The sequence below is a fragment of the Grampus griseus genome (assembly GCF_964374135.1).
Source record: "Grampus griseus genome assembly, chromosome: 8".
Lineage (NCBI taxonomy): Eukaryota > Metazoa > Chordata > Mammalia > Artiodactyla > Delphinidae > Grampus > Grampus griseus.
Window position 1 is genome coordinate 61,199,050 of NC_139002.1, and position 17,578 is coordinate 61,216,627.

Sequence of the window (17,578 nt, forward strand, 5' to 3'; positions counted from 1 at the left end):
GTATATTAGGTATCTAAAATAGGCAAATTCTTACAGACAGAAGGTAATATAAAGGTTAAGAGGTTAACAGGGTTCTTCTTCTGTGGGAAGAAGAAAATAGGGAATTATCGCATGGCAGGTACAGAGTTTCTGTTTGGGATGATGAAGTTCTGGAGATACTGGTGGTGATAGTTACACAATATTGTAAATATACTTAACACCACTGAATTGTAATTGTACGTAACATAAATTTTACCATTTTAACCATTTTCATGTATATTTTACCACAATAAAAATTAGTAAGTAAAAAAAACACAAGTCATTCACGCACACATTTGTAAAAGCTGTTAAATATTAAAATAGATAAATTTAGGAAAACTGAAAATGTGTTTATATACGTTTTTGTGATTTGGAGGTTAAGGAAATAAAGTAACTGAAATATCCAAACCAAATAAATCACTATGTATGTAGAAGACCTAAATGATTAGCAAGCTTAGTTTAATTTAATATCCCCATACCCAACAATTATGGAATATATATTCTTTTCAAATACACATGGAATGTTTATGAAAACTAACCACATGTTGGACTATTAAACCAAGCCACAAGTTTCAAAGAACTGAAATCACCTGAAGTACTCTTTTCTTTTGCACATAAGCTAGAAATCAGTAACAAAGAGATAACTTAAAAATCTCCATGTTAGGAATTTATATTCTTGAATAACCCAAGGCTCAAAAAACCCTATGAAAATCAGAAAGCATTTATCATATAATTATTTTTTGAACATTAAGAGTACTCCATATCAAAACTTGTAGAGTACAAATAGAGCTGAACTAAAAGGGAAATTTACATCTCTAGATGCATAATTAATATTTGAAAAGAAGGAAAGCTGAAAATAAAAGCTAAGCATCCATTTAGACAAAGGACAGAAAATTAAATACCATAAAAGGAGGGGGGGAATGGACCTCCCTGGTGGCACAGTGGTTAAGAATCCGCCTGCCAATGCAGGGGACATGGGTTCGAGCCCCGGTCCGTGAAGATCCTACATGCTGCGGAGCAACTAAGCCTGTGCACCACAACTACTGAGCCTGAGCTCTAGAGCCTGCGAGCCACAACTACTGAGCCCGCACACCCAGAGCCCATGCTCCACAACAAGAGAAGCCACCGCAATGAGAAGCCTGTGCAGTGCAACGAAGAGTAGCCCCCGCTTGCCACAACTAGAGAAAAGCCCGCGTGCAGGCAACAAAGAATCAATGCAGTCAAAAATAAAATAATTTTTTTTTAAAAGAGGGGGGGAATGGACTAAAAATAAATATTAGTGAAAATATGATAAATAAAATTAAAAATTAATGAAAGAGGAATTAGACTCAAGAGCATCAATAATGCCAGAAGTTAGTTCTTTGAAGAGGTCAATAAAACTGGTAGATCCCTGACCACATTGCTAAAATGAGAAGGCACAAAATACCTACATGTCAGGAATGAAAACACAGACATCCCCACAGATTCTACTAAAATGAAAAAGACAGTAAGGATATTTTTAAACAACTTTATGCCAGTAAGTTTGGAATTTTAATGAGCTGAAATGAATATTATAAGAACATAACTTGTCAAAAGTGACTCAAAAAAATGAAAAAGCTGATGTCCTATAACTTTAAAGTCAATAATTAAAACAAAACACCTTACTACAAATAATACTTCAGACTCGTATCTTCACTAGTATCCAACATCTAATGGAAGGGGGGGTGGGGAAAGGCCTATCTTACCCAAAGTCTTCCAGAGAATAGAGGAAATGATACAATTTGTGAGGTCAGCCTAATTTTTATACCAAAACTGGGTAAGGAAATTATAAGACAGGAACATCCAAGCCAATCTAAATCAGGAACACAGAAGGCAAAAAAAGTCCTGGACAAAATTTTACATGGTGAACGCTACAAGAAAGTAAGTTGGGCTTCCCTGGTGGCACAGTGGTTGAGAATCTGCCTGCCAGTGCAGGGGACGCGGGTTCGAGCCCTGGTCCGGGAGGATCCCACATGCCACGGAGCAACCAGGCCCGTGCGCCACAACTACTGAGCCTGCGCATCTGGAGCCTGTGCTCCACAACAAGAGAGGCCGCGGTAGTAAGAGGCCCGCGCACTGCGATGAAGAGTGGCCCCCGCTTGCTGCAACTAGAGAAAAAGCCCTCGCACAGAAACGAAGACCCAACACAGCCGAAAATAAATAAATTAATTAATTAATTAGAAAAAAAAGTTAAAAAAAAAAAAGAAAGTAAGTTACCAAACACTATCAGGGTCTATGGAAAGGACTTAGGAGCCAACATAAAAGGGTCCCTTCTGGCCAAAGAGCGAACAACCTAGTGATCACAGAAAATATTAGCTGTAATGGATGGAAACACAGCAACAGGGGTGGGGTGGGGGGCAGGAGAGAAGATGGCTTAATTAAATGTTTCACATGAAGAACGTACAAGTAAAAAACAAGGAACTAAATATGAAACATAAAAACAGTGTCAGGCAAATGTGAAGAGGACTGGAATCAGAAATATCAAGGTGAGACAGGTACAAAGAACAGACACAAGAAGCCAAAGAACAGAAAAGTGTCGCACAATTTGTGAAGCAAAACTATGTGACTTTGAACACCAGATTTATTTCAACAATGAAATATTTCATAAGTAAAAACAAGTGACAGATTCATGTATATTTCGCCATATTTACGTCACTGCCCTCACTTGGCTTATAGGAATATAGCGATATAGGAATAAGAGTTACTTGTTTGAACTTGTATTGAACTTGTTTCCCACAACCTTGCTACATTTACTTATTAGTTCAGAACTGACATACAGTAAACAGCACATATTAAGTTTTGACATGTGTATAAGTTTTGAAATGTGTATACGCCAGTGAAACCATCATCACAATCAAGAAAAACAACACAGCCATAAATACCCAGAAGTCTCCTCATACACCTTGTAATCTCTCCTTTCTATCCCTCCAAGACCTCTCCCTCATGCCCAGGCAACAACTTGCACTTTCCAGTATTTTCTATAAATGGGGCGGTGGGGGGAGAGACTATCTTGATAAATACAAGACAGAATACCATTCGGTCAAGTAATGTTTGAAACAAACATTGAAAAAAAAAAACTGGAAAATAAAATTATATCCGCTTGAAAAAATATATGTGTATTTAAAACCAGAAACATAACAAAATACTCCCTCTGCCTGACAGTCCTCCCTATCCCTCTTCAGTTTAAACAACACATCCTCAGAGAAGCTTTCCTTCATCATTCTGTTAGTCTCTCCTACAGTGGCAATCTCTACTTCTGTCACTTGTCTCACTTGTGATTATTTTGTCAACATCTCTCTTCCCCCATAGTTTGTGACAGAGGAATGTGTCTTGTTCACAGCAACTAAGCCCGTGTGCCACAACTATTGAGTCTGTGCTCTACAGCCTGCAAGTCACAACTACTGAGGCCCACATGCCTAGAGCCCGTGCTCCACAACAAGAGAAGCCACTGCAATGAGAAGCCCGCGCACTGCAACGAAGAGTAGCCCCTGCTCGCCGCAACTAGAAAGCCCTTGCGCAGCAACAAAGACCCAACGCAGCCAAAAAAACAAAACCCCCCACAACACTGTAATCAACTATATTTCAATAAGTTATTTAAAACTTAAAAAAAAAAAGAATAAACACACATGCAAACGAACAAGCATATAACTTGAATAGAGCATCACCTAATACATCAAAGTAGCATTTAAATTCCCTTGGGAATGGTGCAGTTTGTTTAACAAATGATGCTGGCATAACTGGCAGAAAAAATAAATAAATAAAAGAACATGGGGAGTTCTGACAAGAGAAAAGATGGGTAAAATTTAAAATAGGGTGGCCAGAGTAGTATTCACCAATGTGACATTTGAGTAAAGAGCAAGAGAGTTAGCTATTAGGATTTATGGGGAGAAGTGTTTTAGGCAAAGAGAACAATTGGAGGAAAGATCCAAAGGCAATAGCATGCCTTTCTTGTCCTAACAGCAGCAAGGAGATTATGGTGGAGTAAACAGTGAAGACAGTAGTAGATGTGTTTACAGAGGTAATGGAACATCAGATCTTACAGGGCCTCATATGCCACTGTAAGGAATTCAGCTTTTACTGGGTGAAGTATGAACCACAATTGAGTTTTGGACAGAAAGTGACGTGGTCTGACTTAAACTTCAAAGGAATCACTGTTAGCTTTATTCTGAACAGAATGCAAAGAACAAGGGTAAAAGCAAAAAGATCAGTTAGGAGAATATTGCAATAATTCAGTCAAGAGATGATGGTGCCTTGGGTCAAGGTAATTAGTAGCAGTGAAGGTGGTAAGAATTGGTCAGATTCTGGATAACTTTTAAAGGTAGAACAAAGATTTGCTGATGGCTTAGATATGGGATGTATGAAAAAAGTCAATGATGATTCCAAAATTTTTGGCCTGAGCAACTAGAGTGATAGAAATGCAATTATCTGCAACAGGAAAGGCTTTGGGTGGAACAGCTTTAAGGTGGAAGATCAGTTCAGTTCTGGACATGTTAATTTTGAGACAAATGTCTATTAGACATGCAAGTGGAGATGTTGAGTAGGGCTGGACATTGGATATGAGCGTGGAGTTTGCGAGAGAGGTCCAGGCTGGAGATAAAAGTTTGAGAATTAGACTACAGATGATCAAAAAGTCTTGAATTAAATTAAATCACTTTGGGAGTGAGTAAAGATAATGTGATCAAGAACTGAGCCTAGGGGCACTCCAGTTTTAAGAGGCCAGGAAGAAGAGTAACCAGCAAGGGAGACAGAAGGAGCAACCAGTAAGGTAGGAACAAAACTAGAAAAGTGGGGGGTTCCTGGAAGCCACATTTCCAGGAAAGTAAATCAAGGAAAAGTGACAGGTAAACCGTGTACTTCCAATACATCAAGTAAAGACTGTTGAGAGCAACACCACAGAAGTAGAAGCCAGGAAGGGGATACCATATTAACAGCAAAACGTGTGCTTTCCCACTCCAATCCTCTCTATTTGTATATCATATTTGTAGATCCTAAGACCTGGTGAAATTGCCCTGAAAGCTGTTGATCTAATGACTGGACTAAAAAGGTGACTCTAAGCCCTTTTTATTTACTCTGTGCCGAACAATTTGCTAAATGCTGGGGACATAAACATGAATAATACACAGTCCCTGCCTTCAAAATAATCCAGTGATGTTCTAAAGAAATGCATAAAATCGGACTTTCCATCTTTTCTGAAGCAGCTGTCCAACATACTTTTAAGAGAAAAAAAGGAGTGATAATTTTTTACACTTTATAACATTCACAGACTAAGAACTATAAGAGATGAATTTCTACTTTTCCCCCCAAAGCTTTAAAAAAAAAAAAAAAAAAAGCTTTCCTTTCTGATTAGAAAAGTATTCGGTATTTTAAAAAAGCCTCTGTGTGTGTTTAGCAATGCATCTAGAAAAATAAACAACTTAGAAATGAAATGCCCTGAAATTATATCTCCAGAAGTTAACTACTGTTGACACTTTGGTATGTATTTTTCTTGTTTTTTTCCCCCATGCATATATAGTAACACTCTAATAAGGCATGTTTGCATACTGTAAGTGTAATTTTCAATGTTTACCAACAACTCTTCTACATACTTTCCTGAATTTATTTTCAATGTAATTAGTTATTTTATTATTTAATATCTATATGTGTAGGAATGAAAACAAATGTGTGTATACGTATATATATTTTTTCTTAACTAGCTTGGCCAATTTGAGTTGTAAGAAAACAGTGTCTTCTGCTTAAAATAATGTAAGCACTAGCACTAGCTTATCAAAAACAAAACCAAATAACATGATATAGGCAAAACTTGAAGGATGTTAACCAAAACATGTTAACTATGATTATCTCTGGGAGTGACTGAGTTATTTTTATTCTTCTTCATGATATTCTATATTTATCACATTAAGAAAAAAATGTATATACAACATTTGTAGCACATTTAAGTAAACAGTTTTATACTTAGTTTATATTAATATTTTACATCTAATTTAACAGAAACTCACTTGGGCATGAATGCTCCATTGGCTAAGGATGGTTCATCGTCATCTAGCCCATCGAAGAGGTGTGACTTGGCTGTGCCTGTTGTTTGTAAAGCCTTCGGTCGGACTCTGGTGGCAGGGCGGGGTGTCAGTTTATAATGCGTAGGTGTTGTGAGAGCCTTCTGGGCTGCTGGATTTGTCGGTTTCAATCTCTGAAAAACAAAAAAATCAAGGACAGTTCTAGTTTAACTCAAATATGATACTGGCCTTAAAAATCAGAAGACCAGAGTTCATACCTCATCTCTGCCATTCACCTGCTAGATCCCTCTTGGAGTCTTGGCTCTCAGAACACAAGGATTTCCCACCCAACTTTGTATGTAAGAATGCTAATGCTAATTAGCATTCTTACATACAAAGTAATGCTTTGTAACTGAATGCTAATGTACAAAGTAATGCTTTGTAACTGAATGCTAATATAACTGTCTTTATTTCTCTATAATTGATTTTCATTCATCTCCCCAGCCCCCATTTCACTGGGTTTGTCTGACTTGTTTCAAAATGTAATTGAGATACTGCATCTGAAGTGCTTTGTAAATCAAAATGTACTAACATATTAATATACCTTGTGCATTTCTCTTCATCTTACAAAAGAGAATAGCCTGCAGTTGTTTTGCTTTCTAAAACAAAGACGACAATATTTACATTCAATTTTAAGAAAATACCAAAATAATTCTAAGCCTAATTATTTTTCAATTAAACCAAAAATCTTATCCTTCAAGAAAAACTGAGGCACAGCCATAAATATTCAACTTTTATGCAATCTACATCACTCTGAAAAAATGGATAGATATTAGCCTTTATTTATCCACCATTTAATAAATGCTGATAATTACCATGAGTCAAACACTAAGAATAAAAATAATACAGTTGGGACTTCCCTGGTGGTGTAATGGTTAAGAATCCGTCTGCCAATGCAGAGGACACGGGTTCGAGCCCTGGCCCAGGAAGATCCCACATGCTGCGGAGCAACTAAGCCCGTGTGCCACAACTACTGAGCCTATGCTCTAGAGCCTGCGAGCCACGATGACTGAGCCCAAATGCCACAACTACTGAAGCCCATGTGCCTAGAGACCATGCTCTGCAACAAGAGAAGCCACTGCAATGAGAAGACTGCGCACCACAACGAAGAGTAGCCCCCACTCACTGCAACTAGAGAAAGCCGGTGTGCAGCAATGAAGAAAGAAAGGAAAGAAAGGAAGGGAAGGAAGGAAGGAAGGAAAGGAAGGAAAGGAAGGAAAGGAAGGAAAGGAAGGAAGGAAGGAAGGAAGGAAGGAAGGAAGGAAGGAAGGAAGGAAGGAAGGAAGGGAAAGGAAGGAAAGAAAAGAAAGAAAGAAAAGAAAAAGAAAGAAAGAAAAGAAAAAGAAAGAAAGAAATTTAAAATAATACAAATACTCTCCCTGATTTTTGAGGGTATTAAAAGTTAGTGGAGGAGACATACAACTAAATTAATTAGTCTTCAGGTTAGTTTTTTTTGTGTGTGTGGTACGCGGGCCTCTCTCACTGTTGTGGCCTCTCCCGTTGCGGACCAACAGGCTCCGGACGTGCAGGCCCAGCAGCCATGGCTCACGGACCCAGCTGCTCCACGGCATGTGGGATCTTCCCGGACCGGGGCACGAACCCGTGTCCCCTGCGTCGGCAGGCGGACTCTCAACCACTGCGCCACCAGGGAAGCCCTTCAGGTTGGTTTTGATGGCACCTTTACTATGTCTCCATAGTATCTTTAGGATGTTATACATTTGTTTTTCTAAACAGTATACATGGGATTATATAACACTTGAAACAACAATATCTAAAATATAAAACTTGTCACAGTTTATTCTTCTCTTCACAATGCAGACTGTTTACACTTCAGTAACAACAAACCTTCCCAAATCTCTTTTGAGATCTTTCACAATTCTGTGCCTTTGCTTGGAATGTCTTGACCTAGATCTACCAACTTCTACATATGTTCTCAAAAAAAAATTAAACCTTACCTCTTCTGAAAACCTTTATCAAACTCACCCAAGAATCTATGCTCTTCCCTCTGTGATATTTTAAAATATTTATTAACATGAAATTCACTAACATAAAATTCACCATTTTAATGCATTTAATTCAGTTGAGTTTTAGTATATTTACAAGGCTGTACAACCACCAACCACTAAATTCCAGAACATTTCCCTCATTCCAAAAAGAAATCCCGTGCCTCCCAGTTCCTCTCTTTATCTCTCTCTTTTTTTTAACATTCATTTATTTTATTATTTATTTGGCTGTGTCAGATCCTAGTTGTGGCATGTGGGACCTTTTAGTTACAGCATGTGGAATCTTTAGTTGCAGCATGTGGGATCTAGTTCCCTGACTAGGGATCAAACCCGGGCCCCCAGCACTGGGAGTGTGGAGTCTTAGCCACTGGACCACCAGGGAAGTCCCCTCTATCTCTTGGCAAGCATGTCTTTCTGTCTCTATGGATTTGCCTATTCTACACATTTCATATAAATAGAATCATGTGGCCTTTGCGTTTGGCTTCTTTGACTTAGCATGTTTTCAAGATTCATCCATGTTGTAGCATGGATCATCACTTCATTCCTTTTTATGGCTGAATGATATTCCATTATATAGACATACAACATTGTGTTTATCCATTCATCAGTTGATGGGCTCATCTATTACTGCATATACTATACTAAAGCTGAGTAAATTTAAGCATGTACAGGTCTGATCTTCCTCACTAGATAGCAAGTTCTTAGAGAATAAATTCTTGTTTACTTTTATTAGGTATCCTCAGTGCTGAACACAGTAACTAGTGAGACATAAATGGCTAAATAATAATTTCTGTATACTGAGCAACTTACTCTAATTCTCAACACTGAACAGAATTGCTATTCCCATTCTAAAGATGAAACACATTTCAGAGAGGCAAAAGGAGATGCCCAATATCTCACAGATTGTAAGTGGTAAAAAAGGATTAAACCGACCAAAGACTACTTTCAATGCCACAACACAGTGAGCACAAGATCATTTCTAGAGCCTAAGAGATTAAGACAAAGCTATGTAGAAATCAGGAGAAAAGAATTTTGATTTGCCGCTTAAGACATTATGATGTTAGAGAAATCAGCCTCTGTGAGCCTCAGTTTGCTCAACTATAAAATGAGTATAATATCTGCCTCATATCAGGGCTGTTGAAAAGTCTCAGCCTTCACTTCCAGTTCAATACTTATTTCACTGTCATGCTGCCTTCCAGATACAAAAATAATTTACCCCCTGGCCTAGTGAAAAGCATAAATAATGCGTCTTAAAAGCTTAATTACACCTAAGTTTCTCCTACTCTGAGAACAGATTTTATAGAAACATCCTTCAACTTACCTCTTCTTTCTTCTTAGGGTCTGACATGGGATTCCGGAAGAGAGGAGAGTCTCCAAAAGGTGAGTATGTCAGACTATTGATGTGCTGTTGGAGAACAGCCTGCTGGGCAGCAGAAGCATTTGGATCTGTCAAAGCTTTTTAAAAAAAGAAAAGAAAAAGCAAGATGTCAGTCCAAGGATCCAGTGCCTTAAATCAAGAGAACTTGAGATTCTCTTCAAAATGTTCAGACTCACTCAGTGGCATTACTGGTTGAGAGCAAAGGAGCAAACTGTGAAGAAAATCAACAATCAAATAATCTAAAAGGTCAAAGATATGTGGAGCACTTCATAAGAGACAACACACATAAAATTTTACTTAGGTGTTCATTATTGCCAACAATCAAAGAAATGTAAACCTAAACAACGGTGAAGAAATTTTATATCTACCTCATTATCTATCAATGGCATAGCTATATAAAAAGGGATCAGTCTGACTTCCAGAAACACTGCAAATTGGTTTAATGTCTAAAAGAAACAATATGACAGTACACAGAGCAAGTAACGTTTTTATATTTTTTAACCTAATAATTTTAATCATAAAAATCTAACCCAAGGACTTAATCAAACTAGAAGGAAAATAAAGACATATTTGTAAGTGTTCACTGAACGTTATCTGTAATGGTCAAGACTTGGAAACAACCTACGTCCAACATTAACAGTTGTAAAAATCATGATTCATCAACATGGTGGATTAAGTAGTTGTTAAAAATGACAATGTGGAAATAAAGTATCTTTGATTTAATAAGTAAAAAATTCCAGAATAAAAAATATTAAGTATACTGAGAATATAGAGGAAGAGGGTAGCAAATGAAAATGGCTGTTAAGGCATCCTTATATTTACTATTTGCATTTGATATTCATATTCCATTTAAGTAAAAATTGAAAGGAAAAAAAGATCACCCCATTTTCTTTCAAAGTGTAAGAACAGGGCTTCCCTGGTGGCGTAGTGGTTAAGAATCCGCCTGCCAATGCAAGGGACACGGGTTTGAGCCCTGGTCCAGGAAGATCCCACATGCCACGGAGCAACTAAGCCCATGAGCCACAACTACTGAGCCTGCGCTCTAGAGCCCACAAGCCACAACTACTGAGTCTGTGTGCTGTGACTACTGAAGCCTGCGTGCCTAGAGCCCATGCTCTGCAACAAGAGAAGCCACCACAATGAGAACCCGTGCACAGCAAAGAAGAGTAGCCCCCGCTCGCTGCAACCAGAGAAAGACTGTGCACAGCAACGAAGACCCAACACAGTCAAAAAAATAAAGAAAGAAATAAAATAAAGAAATAGAGAAAAAAAAGTGTAACAAGAAACGTCATCAGACAGGAACAATGATCTACAATTGTACACGGTAAAAAGAAAACAGCAACAAAAAAATCTGCACTGTACCCTGATTGATGAAGAAACCTCTTCACAAGATAAATATTTCAAAAAAAAATACTGGTAAAAAAATCAAATCAGGGCTTCCCTGGTGGCACAGTGGTTGAGAGTTCGCCTGCCGATGCAGGGACATGGGTTCATGCCCCGGTCCGGGAAGATCCCGCATGCTGCAGAGCGGCTGGGATAATCCACAGAAAAGAAGTGCCACAAACAAAAAATTTTGAAAAATTTAATACAATGGAGCAGAGTGGGGGGTGGGGGAGTGGAGAGACAATAGCAGCATCAACAACAAACTCAAAACAGTTAAAATAAAATTAATGAAAAGGGGTAGATCCACTGTAGTCAAATTAAGCATTCTTAAAACTGGATGTATTCACTAAATACTAAAACACTGTATGTTGATATTTTAGGAGAGGGTACAAATTTGCTCAGGATTGTGAAACCCAGAGGAGATGTCAATTTAATGATCATATAGTAAAGCATCTGTATTCAGAAAGCTCCTAAATCCAATTTAAGACTACTGGTGAGAAAAAAATACAGAAAAGTAGCCACCCAATAACATAATGTTGTTCTGTGGACTATTCAATAAGATTAAAAAAACCCTGGATATTTTTAATGAACTCTGATATTCACTAGTCAGTTTGTTACCTGACAGCCAATTACACATTAAAAAAACACTGATCAGGGACTTCCCTGGTGGTCCAGTGGTAAAGAATCTGCCTTCTAATGCAGGGGATGCAGGTTCGCTCCCTGGGCGGGGAACCAAGATCCCACATGCCGCAGGGCAACTAAGCCTGCGCGCCACAACTACTGAGCTCGCGTGCCTCAACCAGAGAGCCTGCGTGCCGCAAACCACTGAGCCCACACACCACAACTAGAGAGAGAAAAACCCGCACGCCACAACTAGAGAGAAGCCCCTGCGCAGCAACGAAAGATCCCGTGAGCCGCAACTAAGACCCAACACAGCCAAATAAATAAATAAATTAAAAGAAAAACACTGACCAGCACTAGCTGATCCCACCATATAACAAGTATAGGTCACCCCTCCTGGGTATGCTCAAATAAAAACTTCCTCAACAAATTCAAACATACGTAATTAGGAAAGTGTGTGAGGATGTCTTTATTTCTGTATGTTTAAATATGAAATTTTCTCTGTTAACTGAATTATTTCAAATAAAATACAGAAAAGAGAGCTGATAAGTTAGCAAAAATAAGAGAATAAGCAAGCATAAGCGCTAGTTAAGCTATCATTTACTGGTGTTATATTCAGTTCTGGTCATAATAATTTGAAAACATACTGAAAAACCATATCATAACCAAATGATTAAAGAGATAGAAAAAAGGTATAAAAATCAAGTCTTCTGAGACCAGAGGAAACTGATACTTTATCTGAAAGAAAGGCAATAGGTTACCACAAAGAAATTGTAGGAGACTGATTTTGCTTGGCTTTAGGAGATAGAAGTAGAACCACCGGGTGGAAATTCTATAAAGGCAGGTTTTGGTTTCTAATCAACCTGAACAAAACAATGGACTGGACTAACCTGTAAGAAAGCCACCATAGCCAAGGCTTTTAAGTAACGGACTCCCACAAGCTCTAAAGCACCTTATAACTAAGATCCTGTGATGCAAAGATGTACATTCTAAATCAATACAACTACATTTAAATGAGCAGAAACACTACTGTATATAACTGTAATATCAAATTCATGTCAGGAACTTTTTATTGGCTTTGGGAAAAGATGGATTATTAAAAACCATTCAAAAGCTATCTATGTAAATAGCAGGTTATGGTATTTATGCTACCTCCTACTAAAATCAAAACTAAGGAAAACAAATAAAATTTGAATATAATTTTATGATAAAACTGATTCTAATTTTCACAGAGAAATTAGAGTTCTAATTCACCTCTGCTAGCTCCAAAGACCTAATTTAAAGCTATGGATAAAACAAATTAAAATATCTACACAGCCCACAATGACAAAGAATAGGAAGGTAGTAAATGAACAGATGAGAAAATATAACAAATGCCTAGAAGAAAGAAGTGGACAAGCAGGAGAGAGTAAACCATACCTTGGAGTACACTCAAAGGGGATTACAGCCAAAAGGAGGGACTATCTGCCTGAAGCACAGAAAGCTGAGAGATTCAAGAAGACTAAATTTGATGAACTGAGACTGTGGAAGGAGAGAAGAACCAATGCAAAGCATATATACACAACAACTACTATACCCTGTCATCCTCCTAATCCCTGATGCTCAACAGATAAGTCAAAATATCAGAGAGAGTTCCTCTGATGAAATCAAGTTAACAAGGGCAACAAGGGGACCTGCATCATCCCAGAGCTAAGAATGTGATATTCTAACATTTAGAGGACCCTTGGCTAATAGCTGGTCCCTGGGCTACTTATCAAATGAAATCTACTGATGAAAATGCTCTACCCAGGTACACAAGTTGCCAGTGAGATTTTTATTATTTTATTCTTAAATATGACTGGAAAGCATCACTGAGTATTAAAGAATAGGATCAAAACAAAAATAAAACAAACAAAAAACCCACAAAAATAATCCTGAAAATTTAAGGAACAGAAGAATTCTAAAAAAATTTTAATGCCAATTAAATTCAGAGTTTCAAGAAAAAAACTGCATCTAAGAACTGGATGCTTAAAAAAAGGAACTTCCAGAGAATGAGAAAGACAGTAAAAAAAAATCCAAAAGGATGATTCAGAAGACAATTAAAAAAAAACTTCTAGAAAGTAGAAACATGGGTGAAAAAAACCAAATGTTAAGACAGAAAAGGTCTAGGAATTCCCTGGTGGTCCAGTGGTTAGGACTCGACGCTCTCACTGCTGGGGCCCAGGTTCAATCCCTGGTCAGGGAACTAAGATGCTGCATGCCTCATGGCGTGGCCAAAAAAGAAAAAAGACAGAAAAGGTCTAAGCAAATCACTGAAATTTCAGAACAAAGGGACAATCCTAAATGGTTGTGAGCCTGGGGGTAACAAGTCTCAAGAATCAGAAAGGCATTAGACTTCTTATCAGAGATGGTTAATGCAAGAAGTATCGTCAAAGTTCTGAGGGTGAATTATTTTTACACCAGAATTCCATAACATTAAAGTGTGTGGAACAAATGAAGATGTTTTCAGAACTGTAAGTAGTCAAAGTTTACCTTTCATATCCATGTTACTTAAAGACACATTCCAGAAAATTTAGGAAATAGAGGAAAACCCTATATCCAGGACATAGCAGTCCCCACTGAGTAGACTTGAAGGGAATATACTAGAGCAATGCTGAAGGCCTAGGGAGTAATCAGAGTTCATACTGCTACAGGAGGACAGAGAGATCAAAGAATGAGGTATCCAGGGTAAAAGAATTCTAATACTACCCTTAAGAATTTGGACTAGTGTTAAGAAGGTGATAAGGGCAGGTAATGTAATGCAAGGGAAAAAAATTAGAAGTTCCAGGACAAAGAAAAAGCTGTATGAGAAAAGATTACTTGGTTAAGTAGCAATATTTTCACAGTTATAATAAAATGCTATGCTCATTTGAAACTTTTATTCTTTCCCCAAAGAAAAAAAGACAGTAATTATTAGGAGAGAGTACTTTATCAACTTTATCAATACAAAAATATAAAAAGGGCAAAGAAATGACAGAAAAAGAAGGGTAAAGAAGAGGACTATTAGCCTTACTTGACCAAGGGGACTCAAGAAATACTATCTCCTAGTTGACAGAGTAAGAAAAAGTATGTAAGGACATGGCTTAAATTTGCAAAGTATGTAAGGACATGGAAATTTGCATGGCTTCTCAAAATGTGAAACATGGATCATGATAATACAGGAGATGAATTTAATGGTACAGAGACTCACTCCTTCCTTCTCTCCTTCCTTCCATCCATCCATCCATCCATCCATCCATCCATCCATCCATCCATCTCAGTTACTCTATATCTGCCAGGTGACATCAGTTTTTTATTTTTGGTAAAACATAATTTTCTTTAAAAAAAAGATATTTAAGTTACAAAGTAAGTTAATTTTAAATAAGAAATAATAACAAAGGTGGCAGGCAGATATAGCAAAAACTAGGAAGGGGTATTCAAACAAATGAAGTATGAAAAACACTTTAATAGATAAAACTAAACTTGTGGGGGACTTCCCTGGTGGCACAGTGGATAAAACTCTGCGCTCCCAATGCAGGGGGCCTGGGTTCGATCCCTGGTCAGGGAACTAGATCTCACATGCATGCTGCAACTAAGAGTTTGCATGCCACAACTAAGGAGCCAGCAAGCCGCAATTAAGGAGCCCATGAGACGCAACTAAGACCTGGCACAACCAAATAAGTAATATTTTAAAAATGTCTCAAATCCAGCTACAACAACAACAACAAAAAAACCCCTAACCTTAGGGAATTTAGTAAACAGATATATTGGGAGAAGTGAATAAAAAACAGAGCTGATAACTGAGCTAAATTCTCATCTACCATTAACAAGTTAAATATTGATATATGTAGACTTAAGCAAAACACAGCAATATAAGCACATCATTCAGAGATATAAACTTACTTACATGCCAGATGAATTAAAAGCTGTAACAAAAGTGGTTTCTTTGGGGGAGTAAACCTAGGAGTGGGGAAGCGGGGAAGGTCAGGACCTATTATAAGCGCTTCTGCACTACATGATTGTTTAATGACCTATGTGTAATATACCGCTTTGGTAGGGACGGGATAGGGTGGGGCGGAAAATCAAGTCAGCAGGTTAAGTATTAGCAAGAAATAAACTGAGTAAAGGCTTCTAAAGTGACTGACACTTACCTACTGGGGCCTGGGGGGCTCCAAAGCCCAAAGTGGCTGTCGTAGTATTAAATCCAGGGGCCCCAAAGGCTCCTGTACCAAGAGGCCCTCCGATCTTAGGTTGGTTGTTCCCAAATAAAGATGCTTGTCCAGCACCAAGAGCTATGGAGACAAGAGGAAAGAAAAAGCGCCACAGAAGATCCTTTGAATGTTACGCCAGAGGTCAGTTACTTAAAAATGTAATACATTTGGAAACTTTATAATAACCACTCATTTCAAAAAAAAATCTAATACAGTAAATGCTAACTATATGCCAAGAACTGTTGAGTACATCGTATATATCATAGGCAAAATACTTAACCTCTCTGTGCTTCAGTTTCCTCAACTATAACATGAGATAATAATACATAGCTTAGATATTTATCCTACGATTAAAATAAACACATATTAAGCATTGTAGAGGTCTGGTAGATACTAACATTCATTAGATATTAACTACTATCATCTCATTTAACCTTCACAAGCCTGAAGCAGGAACTATTGTCCCTATTTTACAGGAGAGAAAATGGAGGCTTTAATAATTAGCTCAATGTCACAAACGTAGTAAGTGGTGAAACCAGAGTTCACACCTCGATGCATCTGACAATACAACCAGGGCTCTTAATTGCTACTCTATAGTAAAACAGATTTCTAAAGAATTTCAAAATTGTCAATTCTCCTTAAATTTCAGTATCTGCAAATCAAATACTCAACTGAACCAATTAAAACGTCACCTTTTTGACTAACATGCAGGTTATAGAAAACCAAATCCAATATATCTTCTTTGAAGAGCAAAAGGTAACACTTTCAAGTATACCGTCTCATGAAAACTATTTCCGACAATTTTTTTTTTGTTTTATAAAAAGCTGAATGCCTTGTGATGAGGTTACTAAACAGATTCAAGTTTCAGCCTAAATCTGTGGATGAAATAAGAATTTATCTTCACCAGGGAGAAGGCCGCTGCAGAAACCTGTAATGTTTTAAAGCTTAATGAATCTTGCTTATGGACCGTGCTGTTGGCAATGATTTTAAAGTGTAAAGTGGGAAGAATTTCGTTTTTTTAGGATAAGTTATTGGCATAAATTAAAAACATTTTTCCATCCCTCCCCCACCCCAAAGAAAAAGTTAATGGCAATTTGGAAGATCTGAAGTTCTTTTTTTTTTTTTTTTTTTTTGTGGTATGCGGGCCTCTCACTGCTGTGGCCTCTCCCGTTGCGGAGCACAGGCTCCGGATGTGCAGGCTCAGCGGCCATGGCTCACAGACCCAGCCGCTCCGTGGCATGTGGGATCTTCCCGGACCGGGGCACGAACCCGTGTGTCCCTTGCATCGGCAGGCAGACTCTCAACCACTGCACCACCAGGGAAGCCCTGAAGTTCTTTTTAACATACAAATGTTTCTTGACAGAGATATGGTTTACCAGGAAAATCACTTCAAACATATAATATAATACTTGGAGGTCAAAAATATCGAATGGAAACTGTCTTGAGATTGCAACCCCAAAAAAAGGATAGGAAGTTTACACTCAGAGAATGCATTACAATATAAATTAATGAGGATGACTCCTAAATGAACAAAGCATTCCTTAACTGTCCAACTCTCACTAATAATAATAAGATAACAATATAGCAATGGGATTATTTCACCTTAAAAAACCCAGCTTTGAAACAGGGAATAAGACTCCTTTTAAAGTTCCAACCCATTAGAAACTGGTGAAAATTCCAAGAAAAACTAAAATTATATTACTCCTTTTTTTTTTTTTTTTTTTTGCGGTACGTGGGCCTCTCATTGTTGTGGCCTCTCCCGTTGCGGAGCACAGGCTCCGGACGCACAGGCTCAGTGGCCATGGCTCACGGGCCCAGCCGCTCCGCGGCATGGGGGATCCTCCCGGACCCGGGCACGAACCCGCGTCCCCTGCATCGGCAGGCGGACTCTCAACCACT

The 17,578-nt window shown here is 38.1% G+C and overlaps 1 protein-coding gene across 8 annotated transcripts in view; it reads right to left on the minus strand.

Moving 5' to 3' along the window:
* The window catches only part of NUP98 (nucleoporin 98 and 96 precursor), a gene marked incomplete at its 3' end in the record, with an annotated part of 101,625 nt that overhangs the window by 46,353 nt on the left and 37,694 nt on the right, over nucleotides 1-17,578 (minus strand). For all 8 annotated transcript variants that reach the window (XM_082660030.1, XM_082660029.1, XM_082660028.1 and 5 more), the window contains 3 exons: nucleotides 15,620-15,760; nucleotides 9,411-9,544; nucleotides 6,033-6,220 (listed from right to left, as the gene is read on the minus strand). In XM_082660030.1, the coding sequence (XP_082516156.1) occupies nucleotides 6,033-6,220; nucleotides 9,411-9,544; nucleotides 15,620-15,760 (463 nt within the window). The remainder of the gene's footprint in view (nucleotides 1-6,032; nucleotides 6,221-9,410; nucleotides 9,545-15,619; nucleotides 15,761-17,578) is intronic.